The 13,420-nt window shown below is 34.6% G+C and overlaps 1 protein-coding gene across 4 annotated transcripts in view; it reads left to right on the top strand.

Annotated features, from left to right (window-relative positions):
• LOC136025955 (protein Gawky-like) overlaps nucleotides 1–13,142 on the top strand; it is an 84,984-nt gene extending 71,842 nt beyond the window's left edge. For 2 of the 4 annotated variants that reach the window (XM_065702064.1, XM_065702061.1), the window contains exons 20-21: nucleotides 5,398–5,671; nucleotides 11,222–11,429. In XM_065702064.1, the coding sequence (XP_065558136.1) occupies nucleotides 5,398–5,671; nucleotides 11,222–11,292 (345 nt within the window). In that variant the 3' untranslated portion in view covers nucleotides 11,293–11,429. Of the gene's footprint in view, nucleotides 1–5,397; nucleotides 5,672–11,221 lie in introns of all 4 variants that reach the window. The other 2 variants (XM_065702063.1, XM_065702060.1) reach the window with 2 other exon arrangements.
• The last annotated feature ends 278 nt before the right edge of the window (nucleotides 13,143–13,420 follow it).

The following is a 13,420-nucleotide window of genomic DNA, read 5'->3' as shown; positions in this document are numbered from 1 at the left end:
ATAGGGAACTTCTTTTTACTATGGATGTGACTCTCGAAAAGAAATATAAAAGAAATTAATTATATCCGCCCTAACAAACTACGAATCTGAACTCACGTGAATTTTTGAACTATGAAAATTTACGGCTAAGTTACAAACACACATGCCGTGTACCCGTAAACCATAGGTGTTATTTACAAAATTTAAATGTCTTTATGCGTTTATTTGAAGACATACTCGAGAAAATAATAACAATTCCTGTTTTTGATCTTTAGTTTTTGTGTTGGCTCTAGTATCGAGAGATCATTGAAGTTTGGCTTTTAGTTTTGGGAAACGGAACATTTCATTCATTCTTCACTCATCCTTACCTTCATTCTTCACACAGGGATGTGCATGTAAACATGTCCTTTTTCTTTTTTTTTGACCAGCCAAGTTACGTTTAAGTGAGGTGACTCATTCTTTTTTCCCAACAGATGATTTTGCTTCTATTTGAGAAAAATTGGCGAAGAGAAACATGGTACCCGTCTCAAATTACATTATCCAAATGTAACTTACTAAATGTCCCGTATCTTAATCAAAAACAGCTTGATGGAATAGGAAATGAAATAACTTTGAAAAACCTATTTTTTCGTGCAAATATTCTAAAGGATAAAATTGTCTAAACAAATAAAAATAAAAACAATATTAAAATAACAATATTTTCACAATATTTTTTCTTAAAAAAATAATGTTTGTTTGGTGTTAGGGGCGACTAAAAGAATTTTTATTCGAATGGGGGGGGGGGGGGTTGACCAGCTGGAGAAATATTTTGTTTTTTTTTGTTTTTTGTTTTTTTTTTGTGCAAAATAGTCTTTTCACCTGCATTTTAAAGACCGATTCATGATTCCCTTGCCCTTGATTTTGCTCCTATCAGACAGGCTCTGTTCCTAGTAATTAATTATTTTAACACAATTTTTCTGATGGAATATTTCTGATAAAATTTTTGATGAATAATGATTATATTTACTTCTTGAAACTTAAATTGTCTTAATTCACGTAAATCATCCATGTTGACAGCTAACATCTGAACATTGACTGAACGTCTCTAACTCAACAACAAAGAAAGGATTTGGTGCAAATTCTTATACAACTAACAGTACATAAAGGCTAGTACAACAAACCAAATAAACATAGAAATTTGAAACAATACATTCGTGATACAGTTGTACTAAGGACAAATTCTGACAGAAATCAACATAATTAAATAGGCACAACACATATATATATATATATATATATATATATATATATATATATATATATATATATATATATATATATATATATATATATATATATATATATATATATATATATATATATATATATATATATATATATATATATATATATATATATATATATATATATATACTAGCTGTTAGGGTGGCGCTTCGCGCCACCTCAACACCTAGTTGTTGGGGGCACTTCCCCCCCCCCCCGCGCGCTAGTCGTTACGCGCCATTGTAGTTGTGTCCCTTTGTCCCACCTGTGAATATTGATATATATATATATATATATATATATATATATATATATATATATATATATATATATATATATATATATATATATATATATATATATATATATATATATATATATATATATATATATATATATATATATATATATATATTTAACTACGTAAAACTTGCGAATGTACAACATTCTTGGCTGTTCCATTGTCTCTGCATATAAATAGATTGTCAGGTTTACCGACTCTTGAACATGCAACATATAATTGTCCATGGGAAAAACAATCTGTATTCAAATCTATACCTCATTATTCTAATGATTGCCCCTGAGCTTTGTTGATGGTGATTGCTAATCGAACATTCCCTGTGTCCCGGTCGTCATTTGTGTCCCGGTGTCCCAGTCTGTAATTTCTCTTTGAGTGTCGCGGTCGTCATTTATATTCCCTGTGTCGCGGTGTCCCGGTCGTCATTTGTGTTCCGGTGTCCTGGTCTGTAATTTCTCTTAGAGTGTCCTGGTCGTCATTTAGATTCCCTGTGTCCCGGTTGTCATTTGTGTCCCGGTGCTTTGCTGATGGTGATTGCTAATCGAACATTCCTTGTGTCCCGGTCGCTTTCTCTATGAGTGTCCCGGTCGTCATTTATATTCCCTATGTCCTGGTGTCCCGGTCGTCATTTGTGTCCCGATGTCCCAGTGTGTAATTTCGTCAATCAACAAACATGACGTCAGTTGACACACAAACATGACGTCACTCGACACACATACACACACAGACTTTATATTTTTTAAACTTTGTGTACCAAAAACAAGTTTTTTTTAAATGAAAGTAAGGAGCTACATTAAAACTTAAAACGTACAGAAATTACTCCGTATATGAAAGGGGCTCTTCTTCCTCAACTCCCCGCTCTTTACGCTAAAGTTTGACTCTTTCTCTTAAATCTACTTCTCTTAAACAGTAAGAAACTTTAGCGTAAAGAGCGGGGTGTTGAGGAGGAAAAGCCCCTTTCATATACGGAGTAGTTTCTGCTCCTTTTAAATTTTAATGTTTCTCCTTACTTTCATTTAAAAAAACTTGTTTTTTTTATTTAATTTCTGGATGTTTTTGAGTTAATGCATGTTTTGATCTTGGCTTTCCGTATATAAATAATTAAAACTAAATTTGCATATTAATTAATTGCAATTAATCGGAAGATTTTGAGAAAAAAAGAGTGAGAGAGGTGGCCTAGTTCCCCTCCAATTTTTTGATCACTTAAAAAGGCAACTAGAACTTTAATTTTTTACAAACGTTTTCATTGGTAAAAATTATACGTAACTTACGAATTAACTTACGTAACGAACGTCTATATTCGTGTGTTTTTATTGCGTATGTGAGGGGGTTCAACCTTCGTCGATACCTCGCTCTTTACACTAAAGTTTAAATACCCCAATTCCTTAGGAATGACCTCTGAATCACAAAGGCTGTAGAATAAATAGTTGGAATTACTAAAAATACTCAGCGTAAAGAGTGAGGTATAACGAGGAGGTAAACCCCTCATATGCGTAATAATTTTTGTTCGTTTTAAGTTTTAATGCTGATCCTTACTTTCAGTAGAAAAAACTTTCCATATTTGTTTTTTCATTGTTTTTTTTTTTCAAATAATGCTAGAAAATCCTGCCCCCCCCCCCCTTCATTAAATTCTCTTCCCCCGTGAGAAGTTCCTTCATGGAAATATCCTCCCACGTAACTCCCCCCTCAACTCTCCCCTAAACCAAAAAAATCCCCATGAAAACGTCTGTACACTTCCCAGTAACCATTACTATGTGTAAACACAGGTCAGAGTTTGTAACTTGCAGCCCCTCCCACGGGGACTGCGGGCGAGTAAGTCGTCCCTAAAGACTTAGTTATTAGGTTTTTCGACTATGGTGAATAAAATGGCTATCTCAGAATTTTGATCCGGTGACCTTTGGGAAAAACTAGCGTGGGAGGGGGCCTAGGTGCCTTCCAATTTTTTCGGTCACTTAAAAAGGGCACTAGAACTTTTAATTTCCGTTAGAATGAGCCCTCTTGCGACATTCTAGGACCACTTAGTCGATACGATCAGCCCTGGGAAAAACAACAACAAAAAAACAAATAAACACGCATCCGTGATGTTCTGGCAAAAAATATAAAATTCCACATTTTTGTAGATAGGTACTTGAAACTTCTACACTAAGGTTCTCTGATACGCTGAATCTGATGGTGTGATTTTCGTTAAGATTGTATGACTTTTAGGGGACGTTTCCCCCTATTTTCTAAAATGAGGCAAATTTTCTCAGGCCCTTAACTTTTGATGGGTATAACTGATCTTGATGAAACTTATATATTTAAAACCAGCATTAAAATTTGATTTTTTTTTTTTTATATAACTATTGGTATCAAAATACCATTTTTAGAGTTTTGGTTACTATTGAGCCGGGTCGCTCCTTACTACAGTTCGTTACCACGAACTGTTTGAAAATGCTTATAATATTAGTTGAAAAATGATCAAAAATGAGTAGCTTTCCTGTTTTTAAACAAGTTTAGATCCTTCTCCAAGAAAAACTCAAAGTAATAACAAAGTTCTGGCTGGATGAATGGATAGACTTGAGAGCTTGGTCCGTCTTTGGCCAGCTCCGTAAACCGCTTTGGACTAGAAGGGAAATCAACCTCGTGATGAAGCTCAAGATCTACTCAACATGTGTCCGTTCAGTTTTGATTACGGATCTGAGACCTGGCCCCTCAAGGCGCAGGAAAAGTGTCAGCTTGGCATTTTTGACCGAAAATGTCTACGGGCTATTGGCGACGTACGGCATAAAGAATGAGCAACCAAGAGCTGACGAAAGTATGCGGACCAAAATCATCACGTTTCCACCAAGGTCAAGAAAGGACGTCTCAAGTGGCTAGGCGTAATGAGCCTTGACACCCCAGGTACTACCAGCAGCCAACGCTTCCTCGTGGAAGAAAAAACCAGGTGACCAGATGAAATCTTTGCATAACGTCGTCAGAAAGGATGTTAAAAGTTTGTTCGACCATTCACAGAAGACAAAACCCAATGGAAGCATTTGGTCCAGCTGCATCTTGATGCCGAGTTGGGCTGAATAGTCTGTGTCTCGCCTAAGTATGTAAAAATGCAAGTATGTAGTCCTTTTTTTGTGTATGCTATTGCACCATTCCTTAAAATATATGGGATCATCGAGACCTCAAAAAATGTATGTATGGCCAAAGACAATTTTAGATCTGACTCAGAATCTTGGATTTGAATCCTTGTCTCCCTTTTACTCTTATTTTCCTCTGCGTTTTCTCCTCTCTCTTTCTCCCTTCCCTCTTGTATTTCCTCTCTTCCTTTCTTTGTCTCTCTTGTCTATTTTCTTTCTCCCCTCTCTCTTTCTAATTTTTAAACCTTGTTCAAATAGGTACATGAAAGCTAAACTACTTTCAATTGATTTGTGTCTCGTAACATTTGAATTGCTGCAATTGACACTTGATTTCCCTTCTAAAAGTTGATTTAAAAATTAAATTAAATAATATCAGCAATAATAGTAAAATTAATTTTTATTGTCTAGTACTTCGTTTTATAAAATGTGCTACTGTGCATAAAACCTCTAAGAGGGGTTAACTTTTCCTAGGCTGAAAAATTTCTGCCAAGCAGTTCGTGGCAGCGGTTAATGGCCCAGGATATTTTTAGGTTTACGGTTCTGTAAACACATCACTTAACAAATTGTTAATTGTTACTTTAGTTTTTCATTAGATTTCTTTTATTTTCCTTCTGTATTCAATTTATATTCAATATTATTGTGTTTTATTTTATATTCCCTTCGTTGTTTTCGTTATCGGCATTATTTTATTTATATCTAATTCGTTATTTATTTTATCATTATTTAATACTCAAAACTCTCTTATTTTAGGCCCAATGTGCCTTGAATTCATGTGTTCTTGGAAACACTACAATCCTTGCTGAGGTTCCATCAGAAACCGATGTTCACGCTTGGCTTTCCCAGCTTGGAGGCGGGTCATCCAATAACCAATCACAATGGCAAGGAATGAGGGGCTCTACTCCAACATCCAAGCAGACTAACGACGGCTGGGGAGTGTGGGCAAATAGCTCAGGCGTAGCGTCAGCTAGTGGCTCTAGTGTCTGGTCGGCACCAAGTCTTGAACGAGAAGGTAATGGACAAGCAGGTAACTTCATCTGTGATCTTTGAAGTTTCCTATGATTGTCCTTTTTTAATAAATAAACCGAACAGGTAATGGACAAGGAGGCAACTTCATCTATGATTTTTAAAGTTTCCTATAATTGTCCTTCTTTAATAAATAAACCAAACAGGTAATGGACAAGGAGGTAACTTCATCTGTGATCTTTGAAGTTTCCTATAATTGTCCTTCTTTAATAAATAAACCAAACAGGTAATGGACAAGGAGGTAACTTCATCTATGATCTTTGAAGTTTCCTATAATTGTCCTTCTTTAATAAATAAACCAAACAGGTAATGGACAAGGAGGTAACTTCATCTGTGATCTTTGAAGTTTCCTATAATTGTCCTTCTTTAATAAATAAACCAAACAGTACGAGTAACTTCAACATAAATACTCACAAAAGTACTCCTTAATTTGGCTTTTCACTCCAAGTTCTCCCGAGGAAATGGGCCTTATCCATGAAACCCTCATAAAAAATAATAGGGCCATAAAAAAATATTTTGCAATGAAATAATAGAAATTAAGATTATTACATTTATTTCCAAGTAGCAATTATTGCAAATATAGCAATAGGTAAACAATTAAGCTACTTATTGCAAGTAGGATTTGCCGTATTACACGGAAAAATGCCATGACTGCCAAACGATAGATTGTGCAGGTAAAGTTTTTTCTCGTCACTAGCACCAGTTTTCACTCTTATAAGTTGACCAAACTCTGAAATATCTGGTAGTGTTATGTAAAAAGGAATATATGGTATCCAACAAAAATGTTGTGAAATTCTGTAATAAAACGTCGATAAATTTCTTATGGAGTAATATCAAAAATGGTCAGGGAAGAATTGTATCCTTATAATTTAGATTTTATGGAAATTTTTGTTTCTCACTAAGGTCTAAAATGTTAAGAATCATTCATTCATAGATAATTTTAAAAAAAAAGGCACCAAGATCTTTAAACTTATTAAAATACATTATATAAGCGCTATATTCGATAGGAAAATAACAAAAAATGAAGGGAGAAAAAAAAATACAGTATCGTGGTAAGGTACTTTCATGGAAATCATTCTAAATTCTCAAACAGTTCGTGGTAACGAACTGTAAGTAAGGAACGATCCGGCTCAATAGTAACCGAACCTGTAAAAACGGGATTTTGATACTAATAGATACGTCAAAAGAATCAAATTTTTACGCTGATTTGAAATATACAAGTTTGATGAAGTTTAATCTTATCCTTCAAGAGTTACTGAGAAAATTTGGCTTATTTTCGAAAGAAGGGGGAAACACCCACTAAAAGTAATAGAACCTTAATGAAAATCACACCGTCAGATTCGGCTTATCAGAAAACCCTACTGCTAAGGTTTCAAGCTTCTATCTGCAAAAATGTGGACGTTTTGTATTTTTACCAGAAGAAAGATCACGGATGCGTCTTAGCTTTTTTTTTTTTAAGGGGTGATTGTGTCGACCCAGTAGTTCTAGAATATCGCGAGAGGGCCCATTTGAATGGAAATGAAAAGTTCTAGTGCTCTTTTCAAGTGACCAAAAATTGGAGGGTAACTAGGCCACCTCCCACGTTCATTTTTACCCAAAGTTACCTCAAAATTTTGAGATAGCCATTTTGTTCAGCATAGTCGAAAAACCTAATAACTAATAACTGTCTTTGAAGATGACTTAATCCCTCACAGTCCCGGGGGAAAGGCTGCAAGTTTTGAACGTTGGCCATTGTTAACATATAGTATTGGTTATTGGGAAGTACACAGATATTTGCAAGGGAGGGATCGGGGGTTACGTGGGAGGATCTTTTCGCGGAGGATCTTTTCATTGTGAAACGGAATTTTCCATGGAGAGAGGGAATTTTCCACGAAGCAATATTCCCAGCAATATTTCCAGCATATTTCCATTGCCAGCAATATTTAAAAACCGCTCGCTCTTTACGCTAAAGTTTTTTTTAGTACTTTCAAAAGAGCTATTTATTCTAAATAAACGGCATTTGTGATTCAGGGGTCATTCTTAAAGAATTGTAATAAAATTCAAACTTTAGCGTAAAGAGTGGGGAAATGACGAAGGGATGAACCTCCTCATATACGTAATAATTTCGGTTCGTTTTAAGTTTTAATGTTGCTCCTTACTTTCAGTTGAACTTTTTTTTTGTATTTAATCATTATACGGGGATGAAGAGGGTTAAAAATGGACGCGCATTGCGAAGTTCTTGTAACTAGAACTACGTCTGAATTTTCTGAAGCTGGAATATTTGTAATATAGGGGAACTCTAGATTATCGGAGCTTACGCCCTCTTCATACAGAGATGAAGAGGGCTAAAATCGGACTTACATACCGAAGCTCGTAACTAGAACTACAACTGGATTCTTTAAAGCTGAAATATTAATAATATAATGGAATTCTAGATCATTGGGACTTCAGCCCTACTTCATACAGGGATGAAGAGGGCTAAAATTGGACCTACAAATCGAAGTTCTTGTAACTAGAATTACACCTGGATTCTTTGGAACTGGAATATTAGTAATGTAAAGGAAATCTAGATTATTGGAACTTAAACCCCTCTTCATACAAGAATGGAAAGAGCTAAAATCGGAAATACTGAAGTTTGGGTAACTGAAATTGCAACTGAATTCTTTAAAGCTTGAATACTAGTGATATAGTAAAATTCTAGTTTATTGGGCCTCTTCAAATAGGGATATTATAACCCTTTTATTTTATAGGCTCTAAGGCCTCTTATTTGTTTGCCCTTACTCAGTAATTAGCTAGTATAAAATAAGAATTTTGACGAGATTTTTTGGTGCTAAATAAATCCAAGTAATTTGATTTCATCTTTGTTTTCATAAAAAGTTCATTTTTGGCCAATCTATTTTATATTGTATCTGATCGCAGATAGAGATTTCGCCAGAAAAGTATTTAGTTGTAAGAAATTAAGGACTCTCTTGCAATGTGTAAGGCCTTCCTTTTGATTATTAGCTCAATCAGTCTTTATGATTTGTTGTTCCCTATGAAACGTACGATTTTGTTCCCAGTCGCTTTAAAGTCGCTTTGTAGGCTCCAAAAATAAATTACCCATGAAGTGACTTGGCAATTTCTCATATATTTTGGTAATCTGCAATCGTTTCGAATCATACGTTAAAACCGAACATAGAACATATACACCAAATTTGTGTTGCAAAATGCCTTGAAAAGACTAACTTTTTTCAAATGAAATTAAAAGGGGACTCTTGTCTCTTTAAATAACGATAAATTATTCTGTGTATGTGGTCTCCTGTCTTAAATGCTATATAAGTTTTGGGTTCATAACCCCGGAAATCATCCAGTGCTATCACATAAGTGATCAGAAGAAAAACTTATTTGGTACATTTTTTATATTTGAAAGATTTTATGTCCACATTAGGATTCAAAAGAGTCGTGTCCATCCATTGAAACTGCGTCCTAGACAGCTGGACGATGAAAATCTTTTCTATATTTTGATTTTGGAAATACATTCTACGAAATAACCAATTCCACACGCGGAGAATTTTCATGTTCCGCTTACTAGCATCATATTAAATACTGACCAATATGACCTATAGTAGTGTTGCCTCATGTACATAAACTTATGGAGTTGTGTAATTCTCCGCCAAACCAGAACAATGAAAAAGTGCGTATAACTTAGTTCTGTAAGGTTTCGCAACATGGGTGACTGTTACTCCAGAACTTCACGTTTCCTTGGTACTGGAGTTCTGGCTGGGCGTGATTTATAGAATATAATATGCTTTGTCAACAAATTTTGGGGTTTTCATGCGATTTATGGAAAGGTATCAACAACGGTATACAGACTGTGATTGATCGACTCCAACCAAGAAATCGACCAACTCCGAATCAGTATTGACTCCAAATCGACTCCGAACTCTGCTTCTGAATAATAATAATAAAAAATTGACGCAAATTTAATGCGAACCAAGCCAAAGTGTACTACGTTGAGAATCCTTTATGCCATGGGATTCTTCTGCTAAATAAAATGTTGATCCACCTTGGTCAATCCAAGGGGAGAGGAACCAGCCTCCTCAATTTAAGAAAAAACTTACTGAATTTTTTAATTTCAAATTTCAAACAGTTTAAAATGCATTTTTAATTGCTTATTAGATTCTCATTAATATCAGTTCTTACGCTTAATGGAATCTTTATAGTTAGGTTCAGAGTGTTGGAAATGCCATTAGTTCCTCCTAAATTTTTAACAAATCTGTTTATTGGGAAAAAATATGATTACATCTACAAGTCGAGCATCTTAAATTGTAGCAGTAAACCCTCTTGAACAGTAAGTTTTTCTGTGTAGTAATATCACAAATAATTTAATTGTAATAATTTCATGCTTTAATAATGACAATAATAATTTATTCCCAACTCACTAATACAAACATGTAAACAATGGAGTACAAAAGAGAACAGAGAAACCTATTTTTCGCTCTTTACCTTACTTATATTAGGATAATTGCTGAATTTTATATTCCAAATTTAATTGCTGATTGCCAATTTTAATGACAATTTTTATGTTTGATTGAATTTATCTGATTTTTCCAAGTTGTTGCTTTTTTCTTGCTAAAGTAAGAGTGTAAGACACGTTATTGATTCCACACAAAATTTCTTAACAACTTAGAAAAAAACACTAGAACATTATTAGAAAAAATATGGTTACATCTCTGAGATTGGCGCGTTAAATTGTAATTGTAAATTTTCATGGACAGTAAGTTTTTCTCTCTAACAAACTCATATGTTATATCTTACACGACATCACGATCAGAGTTAAAGACCCAATTTTTGCAACAATAATGATTTATTTCTAACCCACTTATACCATTATGTAAACAGTGGGGTACAAAAAAGAAGAAAGAAAAAAAATAATGAAAAAAGCAGATTCAAAATCATAGAAAGGTAGCAGATGGCTCAAGTTAATATTTGACAGCCTTTTGTTACTATAGCAACTTTTCTTAAGACTTTTTGTTCCAAGTTTGTTTAATATCCTCGTTTACCGTACCAAGAAGAAAGAAATAGCGAAAAATCATATAACGGAAATGTTGAACACGAAAAGAAGAAAGCTCTTTCTTTTTCAAACTATAAGTGGCAATAGTTCGGAAATAACCCTGTTAGATGTGTTTCATAATAATATTAAACCCTTGATCAAAGACTATGGGTTACTTGCAAGAGTGGGAACTGGCGCTAGTGTCGACAAAAAAATATTAACGCCATCTTGTGTCTGGTGACGCTTGACATTAAACTGTGTAATCATTATTCTGTCAGGAACTAAGATCAAATGCTTATTATTGTCCTAATTTCACCGACTGTATACAATTCTTCTTACTACACTGCCAAGTGTTGCCAAACGCTAGATGGCGTTGATAGTTTTTTGTTTGTTTTTTTTGTCGACATTAACCACAGTTTTCACTCTTATAAGTTAGCCACATTCTTTGCCCTTGGTCTTCATTTTTTTTTAGTGTTTTGGCTAAATGGGTATTATCAACAGATTCAAATAGACAGTTTCCAAATCTTAATCTTTTTCTAGGTAATTCGGGAATGAATGCCTCACTAAATGCGTTCCTGCCTGGCGATCTTCTTGGCGGTGAGTCGATGTAAGATTATCTCTGCTGCCAGTTATTGGCGAAGTACGACTACCATTTAGTCTTTGTCAAAGTGCTGTTTTTTTTTTTTTTTTTTTTGTTTTTTTTTTTTTTTTGTTCCGCAAAAAGTTCTGTCCTTTTTAATGGTTGACATTTGAGGTGCTATGTATAAAATGTGTCGACGAATTCAAGTTATGCCCGTCCTATTTTGGATCATCGCACACAAGACGATAATGTTTTTTCCTCAGTGAAAGTGAATCGCTTAAGAAAATCAGCAACAAACGTAATGCCTTTCTGTCTTTTTGTTTCTTTGACTCTGTGATCTCAATGGAGTGATCATCACGGTGTCAGCGCACGGATTATCGACACCCCCTGCCCGGATTTGGACTCTGATTATGCTCTTTTTTTCAGTTCGACTTTTGGTGTCTTGCGTATTGGCCAGAAGTCTTAGATATGTCAACACTGTGCAAGTATCTTAAATTTTAGTCTCCTGGGTGCGTTTAGTCTTTCTCTTTGTGGTTAGGATTTCAGTCTTGCCTTATTTGGTAGCTTGTACTCCAATTCGGGAACAATTGTCTAATATGTAATCTGCTTAAGACAACTGATAGTCAAATTTTATTTTTAGTTTTATATAGTGCCAGGGCAAGAATTGTTGGTTTAAGCTACAGTAATGTTAAATATTTCATCTGTAGCTGAACGTGAAGTTGGACATAAGCGAATGTCGTGTTTGTATAATTTTCCTTTGAAGGAAAGCGATGCTCAAATTTAAGAGCCTCAGATTCAGAGAGTAATTTATCTCGTTTATAGGGGGAGACATGAAACCTCTATTGGCTGTTTTATGATATTTTTTCTTTTATACGCCATGTCCAAAATGGCGCTGTGACGTAGAATGGTGATTTCTGTGTACCTAAATTGTCAAGTTTTAAGTGTAGGTTGTGGGCCAGTGTTACCAGGTGATTCCCCTCTTGCTGATTTAACATGTCCTGGAACCCTGGCAGTAAATTTTAGTCTTCAATAGCTTAACCTTATTTTATATTTCCACCTGAAATTCATTCGTAATGTGTCAAAGCTTTATTTGATGTTTTCTTTTTATTATCATTATTGACCTTGTGCCGCTTTTTTTGAAGCTAGGATCGGAGAGAGGTAGGGAAACAGAAGGGCTTCGATGCTGCTGTTGAGAATAGGATGTTCTGGGTGCGAATATTACGGGTTTGGAAAGGTCGACTCGAAGACGATAAAGAATCAACTAAATGAATTTAGAAAGTATTAAAAAATCAATTTAAATTGTGACTTTAGTATAATGATGTATTTAAGATCGAATTGCCTATAGATAAACAGCAGTGACAGATGCGTACTCAATCTTTGCTTTCGATGGGGGGGGGGCATCTTTGGAGAATATCGTAAATAATCCTCAGGTTTGTTAGTAACTCAGCCTTTCCGTGTGTGTACCCATGCTAATGTTTATCTAGAACTGGTAAAAAAAATATTGAGTAATTATCCTATTTAAAATTATTATGATTTAGTTATCGAGTAATTATCGGTTTTATCCTATTTCATGGTATTGACTTGATTTTGACCTATTTAAGAAGGATTCCAGTCTAGAGGCCCTTATTGTCGTTGTTTTAGCAAGAAATAAGTATTTAAAGACAAATTTTCTCCTTTTGATTAATTGGATACCGCAAAAAGGCTTCTTTCTAAATTCAAATAGTGTTATTCTTTCCCTTCCTACACGATGGTTACGTGATCTTTAGTTCCTGCCAGAATTGTGACGTTGGTCTTGATTAGTTTGTCTCCCTTTTTTCTAAAAACAAAAAGAATAGCTTTAATTTTAAGTTGAGCTTTCCCGACAGCGGAAGGTTTTCTGGCAAAAAAAAAGAATAATTAATAAAAAAAAAAGTCAGAAATCCGTTTTTTGCTGCCTGATAAAAGTTGCTGGTTGGAGCTTATATGTTTGTATATAGTCACTATAACTTCGCTTTCCCTAATGTATTTGACAACACAGGGTATGACAGTGTTGCCACGTTATTATACTCCCTTATCAAAATTATAGTTTAGTCACTCTTGTTGTATTGTTATTATTGCCAATTTTTTGGATATTTTTCAAGGTCTTTACTTACGTTAGCTTCGTAAATTAAGAAATATTA

The sequence above is a fragment of the Artemia franciscana genome, chromosome 4, assembly GCF_032884065.1.
Source record: "Artemia franciscana chromosome 4, ASM3288406v1, whole genome shotgun sequence".
Taxonomy (NCBI): domain Eukaryota; kingdom Metazoa; phylum Arthropoda; class Branchiopoda; order Anostraca; family Artemiidae; genus Artemia; species Artemia franciscana.
Note: the sequence above shows the minus strand (reverse complement) of the source record. Positions and strands in the feature narration are given on the sequence as shown.